General features: G+C 35.7%; 1 protein-coding gene across 12 annotated transcripts in view; it reads left to right on the plus strand.

Annotated features, from left to right (window-relative positions):
• Positions 1-24902, plus strand: part of LCORL (ligand dependent nuclear receptor corepressor like) — a 193522-nt gene that overhangs the window by 110899 nt on the left and 57721 nt on the right. For all 12 annotated transcript variants that reach the window (XM_020878313.2, XM_070452105.1, XM_070452112.1 and 9 more), the window contains one exon: positions 24638-24889. In XM_020878313.2, the coding sequence (XP_020733972.2) occupies positions 24638-24889 (252 nt within the window). The remainder of the gene's footprint in view (positions 1-24637; positions 24890-24902) is intronic.

The raw sequence follows: 24902 nt of genomic DNA on the forward strand, positions 1-24902 counted from the left end.
AATCTCGGAATCTATTCTACTTTGCTTAACATGCTGTTCTCTAGTCTTTCCCTCTTGATCCACTCACAGTGGTAAGAAATGAAGCAGAGGATATAGTATTTTATCATTGCAGTTTAAAATTAGCATATGCTGACTCCTCCAGCTCAACTCCAGAAAAATAAATGACCCAATCAAAAAATGGGCCAAAGAACTCAACAGACATTTCTCCAAGGAAGACATACAGATGGCTAACAAACACATGAAAAGATGCTCAACATCACTCATTATCAGAGAAATGCAAATCAAAACCACAATGAGGTACCATTATACGCCAGTCAGGATGGCTGCTATCCAAAAGTCTACAAGCAATAAATGCTGGAGAGGGTGTGGAGAAAAGGGAACCCTCTTACACTGTTGGTGGGAATGCAAATTAGTACAGCCACTATGGAAAACAGTGTGGAGATTTCTTAAAAAGCTGGAAATAGAACTGCCATATGACCCAGCAATCCCACTTCTGGGCATACACACCAAGGAAACCAGATCTGAAAGAGACACATGCACCCCAATGTTCATCGCAGCACTGTTTATAATAGCCAGGACATGGAAGCAACCCAGATGCCCATCAGCAGACGAATGGATGAGGAAGCTGTGGTACATATACACCATGGAATATTACTCAGCCATTAAAAAGAATTCATTTGAATCAGCTCTAATGAGATGGATGAAACTGGAGCCCATTATACAGAGCGAAGTAAGCCAGAAAGATAAAGACCATTACAGTATACTAACACATATATATGGACTTTAGAAAGATGGTAACGATAACCCTATATGCAAAACAGAAAAAGAGACTCAGATGTATGGAACAGACTTGTGGACTCTGGGAGAAGGTGAGGGTGGGATGTTTCAGGAGAACAGCATTGAAACATGTATATTATCTAGGGTGAAACGGATAACCAGCTCAGGTTGGGTACATGAGACAAGTGCTCGGGCCTGGTGCACTGGGAAGACCCAGAGGGATCGGGTGGAGAGGGAGGTGGGAGGGGGGACTGGGATGGGGAGTACATGTAAATCCATGGCTAATTCATATCAATGTATAACAAAAACTACTGTAATGATGTAAAGTAATTAGCCTCCAACTAATAAAAATTAAAAAAAATAAATAAATAAAATTAGCATATGCTGTTTTGCTGCTGTAATTTTCCCGATACTGTTTTAACAAGTTTTTATGTCTCTTTAATTTTACTTTCTACTTTATGGATTCTTAACTAGGGATTTCCCCAAGAAGTTCATGGATAAGATTTCGTGGGTTCATGAACTTGAATGTGGGGGAAAATAACATCTTTATTTTCACTAACCCCTGCTAAAGTTTAGGACTTCCGTGGTGGCTCAGATGGTAAAGAATTTGCCCACAATGCAGGGGACCTGGGTTCATTCCTTGGGTTGGGATGATCCCCTGGAGGAGAGCATGGCAACCCACTCCAGTATTCTTGCTTGGAGAATCCCCATGGACAGCGGAGCCTGGTGGTATACAATCCATGGGGTCACAAAGAGTTGAGCAACTAAGCATAGCACAGCATAGCTGAAATTTAGCATTTCCTTCAAAGATAGATGTTGATAACAAACAACAGTAATAATAATAATATCTGTTCTAGGAATAAGAATCATATATTTTCATGTCACATAAATGTAGCTCATGTTCTCGCTACTTTGAAATTATGGTAAATATTAGACTTAACTACTAGATCTTATATTTTAATGCATTGTTGTTGTCCAGTCACTAAGTCATGTTCCACTCTTTTGAGACCCCATGGACTATAGCCCACCAGGCTCATCAGTGGGATTTTGCAGGCAAGAATATTGGAGTGGGTTGCCATTTCCTTCTCCAGGCGATCTTCCTGACCCAGGGATCGAAGTTGTGTCTCCTGCATTGGCAGGAGGCTTCTTTACCACTGAGCCACCAGGGAAGCCCATTTTAATGCATTAAAAAGGGGTAAATATATTACTGTATCTCAACTTAAAAATTTTCTAAATTGTATTTAGTATAGTTGGTTTCTTTTGTAATCCTACAAATTTGTGCTTTTAAAATATGATTCTGTGATTAAGGGGAAAAAATGATCATAATAAAAAAAAATCCAAAAAAATGTTTTAAAAGACATGATTCTGAGAAGGAAACCATAGTCTTCACCACATTGCCAAAGGAGTTCTTGCACAAAAAGAATTAAGGATTCTGTCTGCCTCTTTACAGTTTGATCTTCTTGATGCCCCCAGAAGGTTATACCTCAAGGACTATGTCTTTAGAGTTCATATATACATACATATGTGTATTTATGTATATACATGTATTTCCCTCACTACCCTCCTCCCCCAAAAATAACTCATCGACTCTCCTGGCTTCAACTCTTAACTTCTGTTTATGTGAGCCACGGCCTCCAAGGTTCATGCTGCTTTCTAGACATCTCCACATGTTTTATTATGGGATGAATTTTAATTTAGTAGATCTAAACTTATTTTCCTTTGTAAGTTTGCCCATTTTCTTATGTGCTCCATTAATTAGTGCCATTTAAACCTTCCTACTCACTCTGGATTAAAATACAAGAATCATTTTTGATTCTTTGTTTTTTCTTATGACCTCCTCTGAAAGCAGTTATTAATAAATCACTAATTATTAATAAGGCTTCTGTAAACATTCTTATACTTTGTGGATATCTGTTTCATTTCTCTTGGGAAAATCCTTAAGAGTAAAATTGCTGGGTAATAGCATCAGTATGTATTTAAAATATATTAGAAAGTGACAAGTCATTCTCCCAAATTTGTCATTTTGTAAACTTATTAGAAATACATGGCATTTCTAGTTGCTCTACATCTCTATCAGCAACTTACTGTTACCCATTTTTGTTACTAGCTAATCTAGTAGGCGTGAAATGATATCTCATTTTGCTTTAAATTGCATTTTCCTAATAATAATGTTGAGTGCTTTTTCAAGTTCTTATAGGCAGTTGATAGTTCTTTTTTAGAGATCTGTTCAATTTTTGCCTGTTTTTAGTTGGGTTATTTGCTTTCTACTGCTGATTTGTATGTATTCTTTATAAATTATGTATACAAGTCTCTTATAAGATCATTAGTAATGTTTTGTGTTTGTTTAATAGGACTTTCACCTTATTGGAGTGCCTTATGCCACCTAATTTGTTCAGCCATGTGAGGAAAAAATACATTGTTTTGATATCCTCCATGTGTGTATGCTAAGTTGCTTCAGTTATGTCCAACTCTTTGTGACCCTGTGGACTGCAGCCTGCCAGGCTCCTCCATCCATGTGATTCTCCAGCAAGAATACTGGAGTGCGTTGCCATTCCCTTCTCCAGGGGATCTTCCTGACCCAAGGATTGAACCTGTGTCTCTTATGTCTCTTGCATTGCCAGGAGGATTCTTTACCACTAGCACCACATGGAAAGCCCATCCTCCATGTGATCACTTAATTAACTAGACACATAGGTGAAACTACATTAAGACTAAGAAAACTATGAATAATAAAAGAGGATCTCTGAAAACTTAAAATTGGCAGTTTACTTTTCTGAAGTGAGCTTTACAAACTGTTGTATACTTTAAATGTTTTGTATAACAAATTAAGCTCTAAATGCATTTACAAAATGAAATAAAATTGTGTTTACAAGATCATTAATAGATGTACAAAACGTATTAATTTGTGATATCCAGGAAGTCTAGTAGACCAATGGAAATTTGAAGTTGTAGGACTTTTATGTTTTAAATTCTGTCACATATGAATATATAACCTCATTTAAAGATGATGCTAAAATCGTAAATACATAGGAAATCGGCAGATGTGAGGCCCGGGTCAAGTGACTCACCTGGCTGCTTCTATGTTGGATATAAAACTGGACTGGATTCAGAAGGGTTGGCAAGAATACACAGAACTACAAAAAAGATCTTCACGACCCAGATAATCACAATGGTGTGATCACTCACCTAGAGCCAGATGTCCTGGAATGCGAGGTCAAGTGGGCCTTAGGAAGCATCACTACAAACATAGCTAGTGGAGGTGATGGAATTCCAGTTGAGCTATTTCAAATCCTAAAAGATGATGCTGTGAAAGTGCTGCACTCAATATGCCAGCAAATTTGGAAAACTCAGCAGTGGCCACAGGACTGGAAGAGGTCAGTTTTCATTACAATCCCAAAGAAAGGCAATGCCAAAAAATGTTCAGACTACCGCAAAACTGCACTTATCACACACGCTAGCAATATACTGCTCAAAATTCTCCAAGCCAGTCTTCCAACATTACGTGAACCGTGAACTTCCAGATGTTCAACCTGGATTTAGAAAAGGCAGAGGAACTAGAGATCAAATTGCCAATATCCATTGGATCATCGAAAAAGCAAAAGAATTCTAGAGAAACATCTACTGTTGCTTTATTGATTATGCCAAAGCCTTTGACTGTGTAGATTACAACAAACTGTGGAAAATTCTTAAGAGATAGGAATACAAGACCACCTTACCTGCCTCTTGAGAAATCTGTATGCAGGTCAAGAAGCAACAGTTAGAACCGGACATGAAACAACAGACTGGTTCCAAATTGAGCAAGGGGTATGTCAAAGCTGTATATTGTCACCCTGCTTATTTAACTTCTATGCAGAGTACATCATGAGAAATGCTGGACTGGGTGGAAGCACAAGCTGGAATCAAGATTGCTGGGAGAAATATCAATAACCTCAGATATGCAGATGACACCACCTTTATGGCAGAAAGCAAAGAGGAACTAAAGAGCCTCTTGATGACAGTGAAAGAGGAGAGAGAAAAAGCTGGCTTAAGACTCAATATTCAAAAAATGAAGATCGTGGCATAGGGTCCAATCACTTCATGGCAAATAGATGGGGAAACAATGGAAACAGTGACAGACTTTATTTTGGGGGGCTTCAGAATTACTGAAGATGGTGACTGCAGCCATGAAATTAAGATATTTGCTCCTTGGAACAAAAGCTATCACCAACCTAAACATATTAAAAAGCAGAGACATTACTTTGCTGACAAAGGTCTGTCTAGTCAAGCCTGTGGTTTTTCCAGTATTCATGTATGGATGTGAGAGTTGGACTATAAAGAAAGCTGAGCACAGAAGAATTGATGCTTTTAAACTGTGGTTCAAAACTGTGGTTTGAGAGTCCCTTGGACTGGCAGGAGATCTAACCAGTCAATCCTAAAAGGAATCAGTCATTGGAAAGACTGATGCTGAAACTCCAGTACTTTGCCACCTGATGCGAAGAACTGACTCATTGGAAAAGACCCAGATGCGGAAAAGATTGAAGGCAGGAGGAGAAGGGGACCACAGAGGATGAGATGGTTGGATGGCATCACTGACTTGATGGACATGAGTTTGAGCAGACTGCAGCAATTGGTGCTGGACAGGGAAGCCTGGCGTGCTGCTGTCCATGGAGTCACAAAGAGTTGGACACAACTGACTGACTGAATTGAACTGTGACTTTGTTCTACTTTTGCACTCTTTAGTTCCTCTTTTTTTTTTTTTAGATTGTCTTTGATGTCTTCCATCTATTTTTTTTTCCCCATTAATTTTTATTAGTTGGAGGCTAATTACTTTACATCATTACAGTAGTTTTTGTTATACATTGAAATGAATTAGCCATGGATTTACATGTATTCCCCATCCCAGTCCCCCCTCCCACCTCCCTCTCCACCCGATCCCTCTGGGTCTTCCCAGTGCACCAGGCCCGAGCACTTGTCTCATGTACCCAACCTGGGCTGGTTATCTGTTTCACCCTAGATAATATACATGTTTCAATGCTGTTCTCTTGAAACATTCCACCCTCGCCTTCTCCCAGAGTCCACAAGTCTGTTCTATACATCTGAGTCTCTTTTTCTGTTTTGCATATAGGGTTATCGTTACCATCTTTCTAAAGTCCATATATATGTGTTAGTATACTGTAACGGTCTTTATCTTTCTGGCTTACTTTGCTCTGTATAATGGGCTCCAGTTTCATCCATCTCATTAGAACTGATTCAAATGAATTCTTTTTAATGGCTGAGTAATATTCCATGGTGTATATGTACCACAGCTTCCTCATCCATTCGTCTGCTGATGGGCATCTGGGTTGCTTCCATGTCCTGGCTATTATAAACAGTGCTGTGATGGACATTGGGGTGCACGTGTCTCTTTCAGATCTGGTTTCCTTGGTGTGTATGCCCAGAAGTGGGATTGCTGGGTCATGGGACCTAATGAAACTTAAAAGCTTTTGCACAACAAAGGAAACTATAAGCAAGGTGAAAAGACAGCCCTCAGATTGGGAGAAAATAATAGCAAACGAAGCAACAGACAAAGGATTAATCTCAAAAATATACAAGCAACTCCTCCAGCTCAACTCCAGAAAAATAAATGACCCAATCAAAAAATGGGCCAAAGAACTCAACAGACATTTCTCCAAGGAAGACATACAGATGGCTAGCAAACACATGAAAAGATGCTCAACATCACTCATTATCAGAGAAATGCAAATCAAAACCACAATGAGGTACCATTATACGCCAGTCAGGATGGCTGCTATCCAAAAGTCTACAAGCAATAAATGCTGGAGAGGGTGTGGAGAAAAGGGAACCCTCTTACACTGTTGGTGGGAATGCAAACTAGTACAGCCACTATGGAGAACAGTGTGGAGATTTCTTAAAAAGCTGGAAATAGAACTGCCATAGTTCCTCTTTTTATTTAAAAAAAATGTGACTCGTTTTATCAATTAATAATTATTATGATGACTTAGGAATTTTCTTCTTATATAGTTTTTAACTGTACCTCTTAATTGTGGAGGTGAGTGTATGTGCTGCTGTCTTTCTACTAATGTTCTAGGTGTCATACTTGCTAAATGTGATAACTGGAGAGTGATGAGGAAAAGGAGAAATCTTAAGTCTGTAACGTAATTCCATTTACTGCCTCTTGTGATAGATTTTCAGTAAAGTAAGGATTAAATTATTAATGAAAATCAGGTGTTTTTTTTTTAAAAATTGAGCAATTCAGTTAGCCCATGTTGTTCTTACATTCTTTTCTTACAAATGCTTTAAAAAGTTATATATGTTAATACTACTATTTATATTAAGGAATTATCTTTCCTAATAATATGTTAATAGTTCAGTGATTGCAGAAGGTAACATTTTTTTATTAACAGACCCCTCTTCTAAAATGTTTTTTTTCCAGTCATTTGTGCAGTATGGATGCTAGAACTTGTTGAAATATGTCTAACAGTGGCAACATTAACAACCTGTGATGAATAGTTGCAATAGAGTGTTGGCAAAATTTCTCTGGAAATTTTTAAATGGTTAGAATGTTATCCCAGAACAATGTTTGTTTGGTATTAAGGAATAATGCAAGGAATTGGATACCCAGTGTAAAAGGAGGACGAATACTCTAAATTGTTCAGGGAGATTAAAAGGCATACAGAATGTGTCATTTTATGAATTCTTAACCCTACGTATAAAGTATGAACTATTATAAAACTTATATAATGGATTTTGAAATGATTGAAAATAATGTAAAAATTTTGCTCTCATAAAATTATGAGGTTGGATTAGATTTTGTCTCATTTGGTGTTAACAGATCCTGAAGTCTAGTAGTCCTAAAAGTTGGCAAAATATACAAAAGCTGTTTTTGACATTTTAAAAAGTCAGAAAAGTCATATATTTACTTGAAATCCAACTGTAAACTGAAGAAAAAATTCCTTTGTATTTGGTTCAAATTGATACTACTTTTTCTTCATAAAATTTGGCAGAGCAACTTACCTCTTATTGGCATATCTTTTAAATAAATAGGTAATACAATGTGAAAGATTGGAAATCACTATGCTATATATTGTCCAATGTTTCCCAGGGGATTAACACATGTATTTTATGGACAAATCAGAGATCCATCAGTGGTCATGCTTTTTTATATTACCTAGTAATATATATTACCTAGTAATATATATTCACTTTCAAGATTGGTTTTCATTTACTCTGTGTGTGTGTGTGTGTGTATACCTAGACTTAATTTCATTCCATTTCTATTGTTCTGCAACTGCAGTTACGTTCTAAAATTTTAATTAATTTGTTCAGGACACTGAGTAGATTTTTTTTTATTGGAAATAAATGTTAAATAACAATTCTCTTGTGCAGAACTCTATAATGATAATTAAAGGTTAGTATATTTGTTTTTATTACTATTTCAGCCACATGCTGCCTAGTTGATAATTTGTTTTCTGAGAATTGAGTTCTAAATTTGGAAAAATAATGCATTTTACTCTTCTTTCCAGATACCTCTTTAATTTCCTTCTTTCTTCTACCACTTCTCTTCCATCTCCACCAAAGCGGCAGTATATGGTATTTTGTCTCCATTAATAGGGCTTCCCTGGTGGCTCAGATGGTAAAGGATCCGTCTGCAGTGTGGGAGACCTGGTTTGGATCCCTGGATTGGGAAGATCTGGAGGAGGGCATAGCAATCCACTCCAGTATTCTTGCCTGGAGAATCCCCATGGACAAAGGAGCCTGGTGGGCTACAGTCCATGAGGTTGCAAAGAGTTGTACATGACTGAGCCACTAAGCAGCAATAGGTAAAATACATAATTCCCTAGCACCTGTATGGGATCACTTTAATATGATATAAATTAAGAAGGTAAAGGAAGAGATTATTTTTTAGAAGTCAGGGCTACATCATTTGTTCTCTGTAAAACTGCAATTTGAGTATGTCAGGTTGAATCCCAGAGGGGTGGACAGTAATAGTTCCTTGGTAGGTAGTAACATGTTTTCATGCTCTGCATTTTAGGAAGACAGAATAGTTTTTTCTGTCCCAGGTTGAGCAGAAAATGAATTTTTAAATGCCTTGATGAATGTTTAGTGACAACTTTTAGTCTACAGAGAAAAAGTTTCCCAATGAGACACTTACTCTTAGTAGTCAAGAAGTGTCTTAGTGTCAAGAAGTGCTATGTAGTTGTCAAAATGTGAATTTGAATTTGGTTTTTAAATGACTTAATATAGCACTTTAAAAAATCTACCTATAGTGTAGGACTACTATTGTTCCTTAATTTGTCAGATCTGCATTCCTGGATTTTCATGATTACTTACCTGCTTATGGAGAAAAATGATTTGCATCTAAATTTAGTTGTCTGTAACATGTTTTTCAAAAGCATAAGTCATAATATTCTTTAATAAATGCAATCTCAAAGCATGTATTAACATCAGAACTAAGCATTATGAGTAGTACACCTGTAATTCCTTATTCTAAAGGGTGTCTGGTGCCATCTACTGAGTAGTTTTTTAAAGTAAGAGAAATGTGAAATTAAATGACCTATTTTGAGTTCATTTTTGTGGAAAATGAAAGGTCTGTTTCTAGATTCTTTGCATGTGGTTTTTCAGTTGTTCTGCTATCATTTTTTGAAGATAGTTCTTTCTGCATTTGATTACTTTTGTTTCATTATCAAAGATGAGTTGACATTTGTTTGTGTGGGCCTATTTCTGGACGATCTATTCTGTTCCACTGATTTGTTTGTCTATTTGTGTTCATTATCATACTGTCTTGTTATTGTAGCTTTATAGTAATTCTTGAGGTTGGTAGTATCAGTTCTCCTTTTTTTTTTTTAAACTACTGGACTGACTAATCGGTGTCCTTTACTTTCTGTATAAATTTAAGAATCAGTTTATCAATACCCATGAGATATTATGGGATTTTGATTAGGATTACATTGAATCTATAAAGTTGGAAAGAACTAACAGCTTAACAATATTGAGTTTCTGTCTGTGGACATGGGATCTCTCTCCATTTATTCAGTTGTTTGATTGCTTTCATCAGTTTTGTGATTTTCTTTAGTTCTTATACATATTTGTTACTGTCAATTTCTCCCTTTGTGTGTGACTTAATATTTTATGTATATAGATGGCTTCTATGTTGGATACATATATATTTATTATATATTCTTCTTGGATTGATCCCTTGATTATTGTGTGATGCCCTTCTTTGTCTCTTGCTACAGTCTTTGTTTTTTGTCTGATACAAGTATTGCTACTCCAGCTTTCTTTTGGCTTCTATTTGCATGAAGTACCTTTTTCATCCTCTCACTTTGACTCAGTGTGTATCAACTAACTGTTGATAGAAATGTATTTATTGCCATTTTGTTAGTTGTTTGGAGTTGTTTTTATAGTTCTTTACTGTTACCTTCTTTGTTTCTCTTTGTGATGTGATGACTATTTTTATGTTTGGATTCTTTTCTCTTTTACATTTATGTATCTTTTGATATGTGATTATCATGAGGTGTGTGTATGTATGTCTGGTTATTTTAAGTTACTGATCTCTTAATTTCAAATTCATTTTTAATACCCCAGCATTTTTGCTCCCCTCCGCCCACAGTTACTGTTTATAAATCATATTTTGCATCAGTTTGTTTTGTGTACCTTTACCTTAATTACTTATTAGGTATATAGATGATCTGACTACTTTTATCTTTTAACCTTCCTTCTAGCTTTGTATGTGGTTAAGTTCTTTACTGTATATTTGCCTTTACCAGTGGGATTTTCCTTTTATAGTTTTCATGTTTCCAGTTGTGGCCTCTTCTTTTTTACTTAGAGAAGTACCTTCAACATTTCTTATAACGCTGGTTAGATGAAGCTGAACTCTTAGCTTTTGCTTGTTTGTAAAATTTTTGATCTTTCCATCAAATCTGAATGAAAGCCTTAGTGGGTAGAGTACTTTGGCTCTAGGTTCTTCCCTTTCATTACTCTAAATAGTTATATCATGCCATTGTCTTCTAGCTGGCAGAATTTCTGCTGAAAAGTCAGCTGGTTGCTGAATGGGTGTTCCCTGGTATGCAATTTGTTGCTTTTCCCTTGCTGCTTTTAATATTCTCTCTTTACTTCTAATTTTGCCATTTTAATTACAGTGTGTCTTGGTGTGGTCCTCTTTGGGTTGATATTATATGGGTCTCTCTTCTGCTTCTTGGACCTTTCCCAGGTCAGATAATTTTATAGATATTATGTCTTCAAATAACCTGAAAATGTGATACAGAATTATCAAAAGTACAAGGAGAATATCATAGAGAATTTAAGATCTTAGTTAAGTCAAACAGACCTAAAGTTAGTGAGAAGGAAGAAGATTTGAACAACATAGTAAGTTTGAGATAAAGGACATGCTTAGAGCCCAGAACCCAACCATTACAAATTTATAAATGGTGTAAACATATTTTTAAGTGTACTCAAAAACTGACTGCATTCAGTACCATTAAGTTATCAGCAAGTAAAAACTGATATCATACAGGCCATATTTCTTGATACAGTTCAGTTAAGATAGTAATCAATAACAAAAAGATGTTTTAAATGAAGAAGTTTATGTATATGGAATTTTCAAGATTTCTAAGAAATTTATGGGATAAAGAAGAAATCCTAATGATTGTGAGAATATATTTAGCACTAAATGGTGCTAAAAATACATTTTAAAACTTATAGGGCTTATAGAATTTAGTAGAAGGTAATTTATGGCCTTAAATTTTTGTTTTACTCAAGAAAAGGATTGGAATTTTAATAAGGGAGCGAAGCATCTAACTGAAGGAGTTTTTTTTCCTAAGTTACCCTAAATAAGTAAGAGAAAGGCAAACAAAGAAGATTGAATAAAACTTGTGAAACAAAATGCAAAGATAAAATAGAGAAGATAGACAAAGTTAAAACGTCTGTTTTGTAAAAAAAAAACCAAGACTACTAAAATTAAAATGTCACAATATGCTGGTATCTGAAATTACATGTTCTAAAATTCTAGGGATTTGTGCTTCAAGGATATTGCTCATTTTTAGGAATTTTGTTTTAAAAAGATTTCTTGCAATATTGTCTTTGATATTTTTCTCCTGATAGCAAATAGCTACATTATATAAAAATTACATAATTAGGCCATTACTCTTTGAGGACTATGTAATAGACATTGGGTAAGTGCTGTCTGTGTATTAGTTCATTTAATCCTGGAAGCAAGTATGTGTAGAATCACTTTACAGAGAAAGAAATTACGGTTTACAAAGTAATTTATACAATGCTATATAGCCTGTATTCAGCAGAGATGGAATTTGATTCCAGGTATATCTTACTACAGTGATGTACTTCCAACAATTCTTCTCTATTGCCTTCCAGCAAATGGCAACCCACTCCAGTATTCTTGCCTGAGAAATCTCATGGACGGAGGAGCCTGGCAGGCTACAGTCCTTGGGGTCGCAGAGAGTCAGGCATGACTTAGCGACTAAACTAAAAATACTGTTTTTATGGGATAAAAATATTTTAGGTTTGGTGGTTCTCCAAGTGTGATACATGGAACTCTTGGGTCTCTAAGACTCATTCATGCAATCTGCAAGGTCAGAACTTTAAGAAAAATAAAATTCTAAGATGTTATTTGCCACTTTTGCTGTGTTGACATTTACACTAATGGTACAAAAGCAATGTTGGGGAAAATTCCTGGTACCCTAGCGTGAATCAAGCCAGGGACAAGAAACTGTACCTAGTCATCCTTGTGTTCTTCAACATCACACACACTGTGTTTGAAAAAAAAAAGGGCCATTAAATTAAGACTGTCCTTGATGAAGTAATAAAATTGTTTTAATTTATGAAAATTTAACCCTTGGGTTAGACATTTAAAAAAATATTCTGTACAATTAAAGGTGAAGTACTCAAATATTTCTCTTGCATACCAAATTACATTGATTGTCTTGAAGACAAAAGGCTTGGTTCAGGACCTTAACTCATAATGTTGACATAGCATTTATTAATGTCTATGTACCAAATAATATAGCAACCACCTTCATAAAGCAGAAACGAAAATATTCAGGGTAAAGGACAAACACTCAAAGAGTATTAACACGTTACTTTTAACTGGTAAAGTGGATCTAAAATAAGTAAGGATGTAAAAGACCTAAAATAATAGTAAATAATAGTTGTTATATATTAAAGAATAGTAAATCGTAAATAATAGTTTATGGGTATAATTTGAACTCTGTCTTCAGATAATATTGTTTCTTCTTAAGTGTATCTGGAACATTCACAGAAAATTTATATACTATGTCATAAAGAAATTCTGAGTGAGTTCATAAAGTAGAAACATTACAAAAATTATTTTTCATCATAATGCAGTAAAGACAGAAATGAATAATAGCAGCAAAAACCAGTCATGTTCACCTACAATGTAAATGTTGTTTTAAGGAGCTTTAGGATAAAGAAGGGGCATCCCTGGTAGCTCAGACAGTAAGAATCTACCTGCAGTGCTGGAGACCTGTGTTCAAACCCTGGGTCAGCAGGACCTCCTGGAGAAGGGAATGGCTACCCACTCCAGTATTCTTGCTTGGACAGTTCCATGGACAGAGGAACCTGGTGGGCTACAGTCCATGAGGTTGCAAAGAGTCAGGACCGAACAACTAAGACTTTGATTTTTCAAGGTAAAGAATCCGCCTGACAATGCAGGAGACACAGGTTCGATCCTTGATCTGGGAGGCTCCACCGTGCCATGGAGCAGCTAGGCCCGTATGCCACAACTATTGAGCCTGTGCTCTGGAGCCTGCAAGCCGCAGCTGCTGAGCTTGTATGCCACAACTGCTGAAGCCTGAGTGCCCTAGAGCCCACGCTCTGCAACAAGAGAAGCCACCACAATGAGAAGCCCGCTCACCTCAACTAGAGAAAAGCCTGCACAGCAACGAAGACCCAGCACAGCCAAACAGAAATAAGTAAAATTATTTTTAAAAAAACAAAAACTTTAATGTGAGAGGGAAGGAAAAGAGAATAGGATCTCTTTAAAATACACTGATGATGAAAATGCTACTTGTGGGAATCTAGGGGATATAATTAAAATAGTGACTTTAAAAACCTTTGGCCTTTAATATTTTTATCAGTAAAAGATGAAAGAATGGGAAGTTGAATTCCCATCAAAAAAGCTAGGGAAAAAATCACAAAGTGGGAATTCCTTGGCAGTCCAGTGGTTAGGGCTCCATGCTCCCACTGCAGGGAGCTAAGATCCTGCAACCTGCATGGTGCATCCCCCACCCCAAAGAAAAATCACAAAGTAAAATAGAATAATGATCAAGGAAGGACATAATAAAGATGAAAGCAAAAATTATTAAGGTAGGGGACAGAAAAACATTGACTAAAAAATAAATAGAAGAAAAGTTTGTTTTTTAGAAAAGGCCACAGAATAGAAAAGTACTAGTTATGGAACATAGAGTTTAGCTGATATTAGAAAATTTGGTAAATTTTGGCAGGAGAGTAACAGGAGAGAGGTTTGTACAGAGGGGGAAAAGAAAGATACAGAAGACATGACAAGGGAGAAATAAGCATTTAAGCAGAAGATTTAAAAAGTCATAGATTCTGTTCTGTATAACTTAGGTGAGATGGATAATTAATAGGAAAATCCAGTTTACCAAAATTGTCTCTGAAAAACTAGAAGACTTAAATAGGCTTTTTTTTTTTAAAAGAAATAGGAAAAAGTGTCAAGAACCCTCAACAAAAGCACTAACGCAGAAAATTTAAAAGTTATGTTTTACCAAATTTTCTAAGATCAGCTAATCTCTCTGTTTCATGAAATTTTTCAGACCATAAAAATTTAAGGTCCCAAGGGAACCCTCATACACTGTTGTTGGGGACGTAAATTGGCACAGCCACTATGGAGAACAGCATGGAGGTTCCTTAAAAAACTAGAAATAGAACTAGCATATGACACAATAATTCCACCCAGGAATTTCTCCTGGGCATATACCTGGAGAAAACTATAATTCAAAAAGATCCATGCACCACACTGATGTTCATTGCAGCACTCTTTACAGTAACCAGGATATGGAAGCAACCTAAATGTCCATCAGCAAAGGGACAGATGAAGATTTAGTTTAAGTCAAAGTGTTAGTCACTCAGTCATGTCCAACTGTTTGCAACCCCTTGGTCTGCAGCCTGCCAGGTTCCTCTGTCCATGGAATTCTCCAGGCAAGAATACTGGAGTGGGTTGCCATTCCCTTCTCCAGGGGATCTTCCCAACCAGGAATTGAACCTGGGTCTCCTGCATTACAGGATTGTATGATTCTTTATCATCTGAGCCACCAGCGAATCTCATAAAGATGTAGTACATATACACAATGAAATACTACTCAGCAGTAAAAAAAGAATGGAATAATGCCATTTGCAGAAACATGGATGGACCTACAGATTGTCATACTGAGTGAAGACACAGAAAGACAAATAAATAATACTACTTATATGTGGAATCTAAATTTAAAAGGTACAAATGAATTTATTTACAAAACAGAAGTAGAGTCACAGATGTAGAAACAAACTTACGGTTAGCAGGGGATAAGGGCGGGGGAGGGGTAACTGGGATATCAGGACTGACTTATACACTGCTGGTGTATATACATCCCCTAGGGACTCAGATGGTACATAACCTGCCTGAGCCCAGGTCCAATCCCTGGGTCAGGAAGATCCCCTGGAAAAGGGAATGACTACCCACTCTAGTATTCTCGCCTAGAGAATTCCATGGACAGAGGAGTCTGGCAGGCTGCTGTTCATGGGGTCACAAAGAGTTGGACAGGACTGACTTGTCACTTTCACTTTTTCATACACATTACTACATATAAAACAGATAACTAATAAGAACCTATTGTATAGCATAGGGAACTCTACTCAGTACTCTATAATGGCCTATATGGGAGAAGAATCTTTAAAAAATAAAAAAGAGTGGATGTATAAATATGTGTAACTGATTTATTTTGAATTAATATAATAATAGACAAAAGGCATGAGCAGAGTGTTATAAGACATTTAAATGGCCCCTAAATTTGTACTAGAACTACGAGTTAAAATGATACTGAGTTACTATTTCTCTTGTGAGATTAGCAAAAATTCAAAAGCCTGAGAGCACTCTGTTAAGGAACCTATGAGGAAACAGTCGCTCATTAGTTGCAGTGGCAAGTACAAAATGATTTAGTCCCCACAAAGAGGTATTAGGTAATATCTATTAACAGTACATATGAATTTACCCTTTGATTCAATAACCCCACTTATAATCTTCCCAGTGGTACTTGTTTAGCATAATGAAAATAGAAATGCACAGTATTTATTGCAGCATTGTTTGGAACAGCAAAATATTAGAAATCACTTACATGAGTATACCCCAGAAACAGGGCTTCCCTCATACCTCAGTTGGTAAAGAATCTGCCTGCAATGCAGGAGACCCTGGTTCGATTCCTGGGTGGGGAAGATCCACTGGAGAAGAGAAAGGTTACCCACTCCAGTATTCTGGCCTGGAGAATTCCATGGATTGTATAGTCCATGGGGTTTCAAAGAGTCAGACACGCCTGAGCAACTTTTCACTCACTCACTCACTCACTGTAGAAATAGGTTGACCATGTGGTAGAAACAATGGATTACCATGGAGCTGTAGAATAGAACGGGCTTCCCAGGTGGCACTAGTGGTAAAGAACCTGCCCACCAATGCAGGAGATGTAAGAGATGTGGATTCAGTCCTTGGTTTGGGAAGATCCCCCGGAGGATAGCATGGCACTCCATTCCAGTATTCTTGCCTGGAGAGAATCCCATGGACAGGGAGCCTGGTGGGCTACAGTCCATAGGGTCACAAAGAGTTGGATGCAAGTGAAGCTACCAAGCAGCAACAGTATTAAAATAGAATAAAGTGACCTAAATGTTCATCAACAGATGAATGGATAAAGAAGAGAGGGCATATATATGCAACAGAATACTAAGCCATAAAAAAGAATGAAAAATGCAGCAACATGGATGAACCTTAGAGGGTATTATGCTTATAAAATAAGTTAGAGAAAGACGAATAGTGCATATCATTTAAATGTGGCTTCTTAAAAATATAAAACTACTGAATATAACAAAAGAAATGGACTCCCAGATAGAGACAAAACTAGTGATTATCAGTGGGGAGAGAGAAGGGGAGGAGCAAGATTTAGAAGTACAAACTATTGTGGAAAATAGTTTAAAATAGTTTTTACATAAACTTGTGGAAAATAAGCTACATGGATGTATGGTACAATACAGGGAATATGCCAGTGACTATAAATGGAATATAATTTTTAAAAATTGTGAATCACTTTTTTGCACATCTGAAACTTATTTTTGTACATGAATTATACTTCAGTAAATTTTTTTAAGACTATATGAACTGATAAGAATTAACTTGGTATGTATTTTTAAGTTAAAAAAGACAAGAGGAAAAAGGGCAAATATAGTATGTTATTAATGCAGAGTACATCATGTGAAATGCCAGGCTGGATGAAGCACGAGCTGGAATCAAGATTGCCGGAAGAAATATCAATAACCTCAGATATGCAGATGACACCACCCTTATGGCAGAAAGCAAAGAAGAACTGAGGAGCTTCTTGATGAAAGTGAAAGGAGAGTGAAAAAGCTGGCTTAAAACTCTGCATTCAGGGAGGGAGGTTCAAAAGAGAGGGGATATATGTATACCTGTGGCTGATTCATGTTGAGCTTTGACAGAAAACAGCAAAATTCTGTAAAGCAATTATCCTTCAATTAAAAAAAAAAAAAACACCAAAACCTCAACATTCAAAAAACTAAGATTTTTTCCCCCAGTCCTCTCACTTCATGGCAAAGAGATGGGGAAACAATGGAAACAGTGAGAGACGTTATTTTGGGGGGCTTCAAAATCACTGCAGATGGTGACTGCAGCCATGAAATTAAGACATTTGCTCCTTGGAAGAAAAGCTATGACTGACCTAGACAGCATATTTAAAAAACAAGAGACATTACCTTGCCAACAAAGCCCATCTAGTCAAAGCTATGCTTTTTTCAGTAGTCATGTGTGGTTGTGACAGTTGGACCGTTAAGAAGGCTGAGAGCCGAAGAATTGATGCTTTTGAACTGTTGTGTTGGAGAAGACTCTTGAGAGTCCCTTGGACTGCAAGGAGATCCAACCAGTCCATCCTAAAGGAAATCAGTCCTGAATATTCATAGTGACTAAACCACCACCAGCAATGTGTTATCAAAGTGTATTTTCCAAAAGACTGCACCATTTTGCATTCCCACCCGTGGTGTATGAGGACTCAAATTTCTTCACATCCTCAGTTGCTCTTGTTATCTGCATTTATTATAATTCTTCTAGGTGTGAAGTAATATCTCATTCTGGTTTTGATTTGCATTTCCCTAAAGACTAATGTGCTTTAGGGAAATGCATCTTGTCATGTTCTTACTGGTCATTAGTAATATCTTATTTGGAGAAATGCCTGCTCAAATCATTTTCTCTTTATTTGGGCATTTGTTTCTTTATTGTTGGGTTATAAAAGTTCTTTATATACTTGGAGAGTAGGCCCTTAACAGACATGTGATGTATAAATATTTACTCCTGTTCTGTGGAGTGTATTCACTTATTGATAATTTCCTTTGAAGTACAAAAGTTTTAAATTTTAATCAAGCTGTTTATATCTGTTTTTCCTTTCATTGCTTGTGTTTTAGTGTCAGATATAAGGAGTCACTGATTTAATCTAAGGCCTTTATACTTATGTTTATAAGTAAATTTATGCTTATGTTTTCTTTCAGATTTTTATAGTTTTAGGTCCTGTATTTAGATCATTAATCCGTTTTGGGGTTAATTATGAGGTAGACGTCCAGCTTCATTATTTTGCATATAAATATCCAGTTGTCCTAAGCAAAATTTTTGAAAAAGACAGTTATTTTCTTCCTTGAATTTTCTTGGTACTCTTAACAAAAATAGATTAAGATATGTGTTCTTCCCATGAGTGCTGAGATTGTGTCTATTTTGTTCATTTTGAATTCCTGGAAAATAGCTTAGTTCCTGGCATATAATAAGTTCTCAGGGATTTTGTGGAATGAATTATTGTTGTAGATCTACTTCGTTTCTTTTAGGAAAATAGCTTGGAAGAAGGCAAGCCTGGGAGGAAGGAATGAAGGGAGGGAAAAAAATTTTTTTTAATAAATTAAGGGTTTATCTTGGGGCTCAGTTCTGCTCTGTTGATCTATATGTCTGTCCTTATGCCATTAACACCTAGGCTTGATTATTACACTTTTTAATAAGTTTTGATATCAGGAATTCTTCATCTTCCAATTTAGTTCTTTTTCAAGATTGTTTTGGCTGTTCTGGATTCCTTGCATTTTGATATGCATTTTAGAATCAGCTTGTCAGTTTCTAAAAAATGCCAGCTAGGGCTTTGATAGAGATTGTGTTAAATTTGTTAATCAATTTGGGGAATATTATCATGTTAACAGTATTAAATCTTCCAGTTCATGAACACAGGACCGTATTTCTGTTTATTTAGATTGTCTTTATGCTTTGTCAGCCTTATTTTTCTTCTTTGTAATATGTTGTAAATGGAATTATTTTCCTAATTATTTTGTTTTGGAATTGCTTAGTGCCATTGTATAGAAGTAAAATTGATTTTTGTATATTGACATGGCATCCTGTAACCTTGCAGAACTTAACTAGTTCTAAAATTTTGTGTGTGTGGATTCCTTAGAAATTCCTATATACAACATTGCATTATCTATAAAGAGAGTTTTACTTCTAATTTTTCAATCCAAATGGCCTTTACCTCCTTTTCTTGCCTAATTGCACTGGCTAGAACCTCCAGTACATGTTGAATAGAAATGGTGAGGGTATATGTCCTTTTCTTTTTCTGATATTTTTAGGGAAACTCAATGTTTCACCATTAAGTATGATGTTATCTGTAGATTTTTCATAGATGCCCTTTCTTAGATTGAGGTAATTTCCTTCTATTCCTAGTTTGTTTAGTGTTTTTATCATGAAAGTGTTATAAAGTGCTTTTCTACATCTGTGGAGATTATTGTGTGTCTTTTGTACTTTCTTAATATATTACATTGCTTGATTGGTTTTTATATGTTAAACTAACCTTGCATCTTGGAGATAAATCCCACTTGGTGTTGATGTATAATCCTTTTTATTGTGGGTTGCTAGGTTCTGTTTGATAGGAGTTGACCCTCAAACATGTGGTAAACAGAGTCTGACCCTTTGTACAGCCAAAAATTCATGTATGACTTACTGTCAGCCCTTTGAATTCGCAGTTCCGCATCCACTAAGATTCAACCAACCACACATTGTGTAGTACTGTAGTATTTGCTGTTGAAAAAAAATCCATATATACAGATTCTTTACCAGCTGAGCTACGAGGAAAGCTCCAACAACATAGCTCAAAACCATGTTGCTTCAGGGTCAGCTGGATTTTTTGTCTATTCGTAATGGATAGTTTTCATTTGATTTAGTAGTTTTCTTTTTGTGTGGGTTCTTTGTCTGGTTTTGGTATCAGGCTAACGCTGCCCTCATAGGATGGGTTGGGAAGTGTTCTTTCCTCATCTCTTTTTTTGGAGTTTGTGAAGGATTAGTTTTAATTCTTCTTTAAATGTCTAATAGAATTTACCAGTAAATCTTAGCTGTTCCTGGGCTTTTATTTGTGACAAGAGTTTCGGCTACTAATTCAGTCTCTTTACTTTTGTGTCTGTTCAAGTTTTTTATTACTTCTTGAGTGAGTTTGATAGTTTTTGTCTTTCTAGGAATTTGACCTTTTCATCTAGGATATCTCATTTGTTGATTGTAGTGTTTTTTTCTGTAGTATTTCTTTATTACTTTTTGTGTCTCTTTAATGTTAATGGTGATATCTCTTCCTTCATTTCTAATTTTACAAACTTAAATCTTTATTTTTATTCTTAGTCAATGTTTTAAATCTCAAAGAATGAATTTTTGGTTTTATTGATCTTCTCTTTATCTTACCTTGTCTTGCCTTTCCCTTCTCCTATTTAATATTTTCTGCTTTAACTTTTTATTTATTTCTTCCCCTATGCTTCCTCTGAGTTTAATTTTCACATCATTTTCTCTTAAGGGGGACTAGGCTGAGGTGAATTTTTTGATATATATGTTTATTGCTGTAAGTTGCTCTCTAATCACTGTTTTAGCTTCATCACATATCTTTTGGTATGTTGTTTTTCTTTTCAGTCATTTGGGAGTTGATTGGTGTTGAGCATCTTTTTCCATATTCGGTCATTCTACTGTTTGCAGGGCACTTCAGTTCCTCCCCTTGTGAGCCCCCTCAGTGCCACTCTCAGTACAACTTTCTCCAGAGTGAGTGATGAGAGAGCAAGAGGACAGAATAGAAGGGGGTGATAGTGAACATCAATGTTCAGAGTATCTAGGATAGAAGCCATATTCTCTTATAACCTAATCTTGGAAGTGACGTACACTTTTGCAGTATATTATTTTAATCTCACATTTCACCCTTCATACAATGTGGAAGGGACTATCAGCACTGGAGCCCAGGAGGCAGAAGTGGGGATCATTAAGGACCATCTTGAAACTGGCCACCACAAAGAACTTGTTAGATTCTTGAATTTGCTAAATTTGAAAAATAAAGAGATGGGGCAAAAATAAATTATTTCTGTCTTCTTAGGGGCCTACCATTTCCATGTGGCAACATATTTTCTCTTCTAACCCAGTGTTTACTAGTTGCCTGACTTTTGAAACTATTTGAGCATGTATCCCTGACCAAGATCTTTAGTTAATTCATTTTTTTGTAATTGTGACCGCTTGTGCAAGAAATCTAGAAGGCTCATTAACTAATTAGCAACTGAGGAGCATTTTCTTTATCTCTTTATCTTTTTAAATCTTATTTGTTTTTTGCTGTTTGCCAAGTCTTTTGGTTTACACATAGATGTATTCCCAATATAAACAAGCAAAAACTGAGTAGATGAATAACTGAGCTCTAAATTCAACTCTAAAGTGTAGCTCTAGTCATATGATATGAATGTGATTGTATTTCTGTCCATTTTTTATAAATTTAATCATTTTGAATTTACAAAGTGACATTAGCCAGTAAATTAAGGTCAGTTAACCGAAATACATAGAAGTAAATCCAGTATCTCCGTTTAACACATAAAGCAAGATTAGGTTTGAAAAATGACGGAGAAGCAGTTTGCTGAACACCTCCAAGGATTCCTGAAGGAAGTCATCAAGAAATAGTATTAATTATGAATCCTTCTGTGTAACAGAAATCTCTTTGATATAAATCAGTTTAGTTAGGTTACATATGCTAATACTGTCTATTCTGGATCAGAATATATCACATGGGCTTAGAAATTATGTCCTTTGTATTTTCCAAGCTAGTTAATAATTTACATATTATCCTAGTTAATATTTTACTTAGTTGACATTTTATGATTTAAATAAAATATAACTGCTCAGCCTGAATCTTTCTGTTTCTCTTGTTATGTTCACTGAAATCTAAGTTAACAGTGTAGTTAATATCAGTTATTAAAATGCCAAGTATAAGAACTCAGTATTTTATCTACAGTCTCATACAATCTTAAAATATCCTGTGAGCAAGCCCTATTGTGGTTTCCAAAGTTCTGTTATTTCCATTTTTCTGAACAGAGAAACTAAAATATGGAGGGGTGTGTGACTAGCCTAAATTTATAAAGATGGCTAAGATTTCAATCTGTCAGTCTTTTTTCATTAAAATTTAGTTTATGTACAATATTATTTTAGTTTCAGGTATACTATGGGATGATTTGACATACATGATGAAATGATCACCACAATAAATTTAGTAACAGTCTGTCCTCATACAAAGTTATTTCAATATCATGGGCCAAATACCTTGTATTATATATTCTCACTTATATGTGGAACTTAAGAAACAAAACAAAGTAAAACAGACTCATAGTTACAGAGAACAAATAAGTGGTTGCCAGAGGAGAGGAGGGTGTTGGGGGAAGAATAAGTGAAGAGGGGGAGATTAAGAGGTACAAACCTCCAGTTTTAAAATAAATAAGCCATGGGGATATAATATATACAACTGACCCTTGAACAACATGGGAGTTCGGAGCACTGACCCTCTGTGTAGTCAAAACTCTTAACTTTATAGTGGGCCCTTCATATTTGGAGTTCCACGTCTACAGATTGAACCAACTATGGACTGTGTAATACTGTAGTACATATTTATTGAAAAAAAATTCATGTCTATGTGCACTTCTACAGTTCAAACACATGTTGTTCAAGGGTCAAGTGTATAGGCAAGTCTTTTCTTTTTAGTACTCTAGTACAACTAGTGCCTCTCTTCCCCACTGGGTTCTAAACAAATAATAAATATGAGGATTAAATATTACTTTTTTATATAGGCCCATAATCCCTCCTCAGATGTTTTTTTCAGAATTCAAAATAGTTTTGAAAGAGCTAATATTAAGGAGATGTTTATTGTGTAACATCTCTAGCAGATCCAAAAAAGTACCCTGTGATCAAATATATTGATACTTCCGCAAGACCATAAACAGATGCATGTTGGTTTAGATCGCATTTTGCTAATCAGTTATGCTGGTGGTCATGGTGGAAGTTGTTTGTTGCCTTTTCTCACCTTTATAAAAATAGTTGCTGGTTGGAGGATTTGCCTTCAGATCTCTTAGGCTCTCCAACTAAGATGACATAAACCTTCAGTCAGACAGCTCGGGGTCAAGTCAGGTCTGTTCACACAACACTGATTTGTCTGGGTAAGAGTTGAGGTGGTAATGAGCAGAGAATTAATACCTCTAGAAGTAGGCCCACTTCTGAAGAGGAAGTACAGAGCCTAACCAGATACGCTTAGTCATCCTTCCCATTTCACCAGTCATTCTACCTCTGAAGGAGCAGGGTAAATAAAAGGATTGGGGTGAAACCAATAGTGTGTGTGTGGAAAAACCACTACCACTACCACCCAATATCAGAACTCTTCTTTACTTTATTATATGCTGTGTTTATAAATTTATTTATTCCATACTTCTTACTATAAAATCATTTAGTTGTACTTCTTGTACAGTTTTCAGGCAGAATTGTATATGACTACTTACCTTTATTTTGGTTATAGCTGACCAACATGTTTTGGGATCAAGGACTGATTAAGACTCTCAATAATGGTATTGCTGTTTTTTTAGGGGAATCTTAGTAGATGAGTGCTGAAATATTTAGGAGTGAAATGCCATAATTTTGCAATTTACTTTTCAGTAGTTCTACAAACCAGAAAGTAAAAAGAAGGTGAATGTGGTAGCATACTGACAATTCTTGAATCTTGGTTGAGGCTGGCTGGCTGTGTCATTGTAGTGTTAATTTTTTCTTTATGATTGAAATTTCTTGATATGAAAAGTTGAGAAAGAAAAAATCCTTAATAACATTCAGGCTCTATACGAAGTGCATATTTGACAAGATTAATGGTAATAAACAGTTAACAGAGTTTAGATGTTTTCATTAATCGTTAATGTGTATACCTACTCTACTGTATTAAAAATTGCTTGATTACTTATATATACAATTTAAGTTCACATACTAAGTTTTAATATCTTTTAGAATTCATTTTAATTAAAACTAAAAATAAGCTGTCTCCTTTTATGTCTAGTTCTTTATATTTTAATTTGGGACCAAAAATGTTTGTTTTCAAGAAATAAATGAGCCAAGTTTGGGGTTGATATAGTCTCATAATACTAATTAAATTTACTAGGTTTTCGTTGCTGAGTTCCAGATACCATTCACAATTATGGACTTCCTCTGAGACTTCTGAAATCATTAATTTGTAGTTAAAATAAATTTAAACATTGATATTTTGTATTCTCTTTTTAATTCTTATTATATTTATTTCTTCCCTAGATCTTCCTCAGAACTGTGATCCTAACATTCCCCTAGTTGCTCAGGAATTAATGAAAAAGATGATACGTCAGTTTGCGATTGAGTATATTTCAAAAAGTGGTAAAATTCAAGAGAATAGAAATGGTTCAATTGGACCAAGTCTGATATGTAAAAGTATCCAAATGAATCAAGCAGAAAACTCCCTTCAGGAAGAGCAGGAAGGCCCCTTAGACCTCACTGTGAATCGAATGCAAGAACAAAATACTCAGCAAGGTAAGATTTGTGT

Source organism: Odocoileus virginianus, chromosome 21, assembly GCF_023699985.2.
Source record: "Odocoileus virginianus isolate 20LAN1187 ecotype Illinois chromosome 21, Ovbor_1.2, whole genome shotgun sequence".
NCBI lineage: Eukaryota > Metazoa > Chordata > Mammalia > Artiodactyla > Cervidae > Odocoileus > Odocoileus virginianus.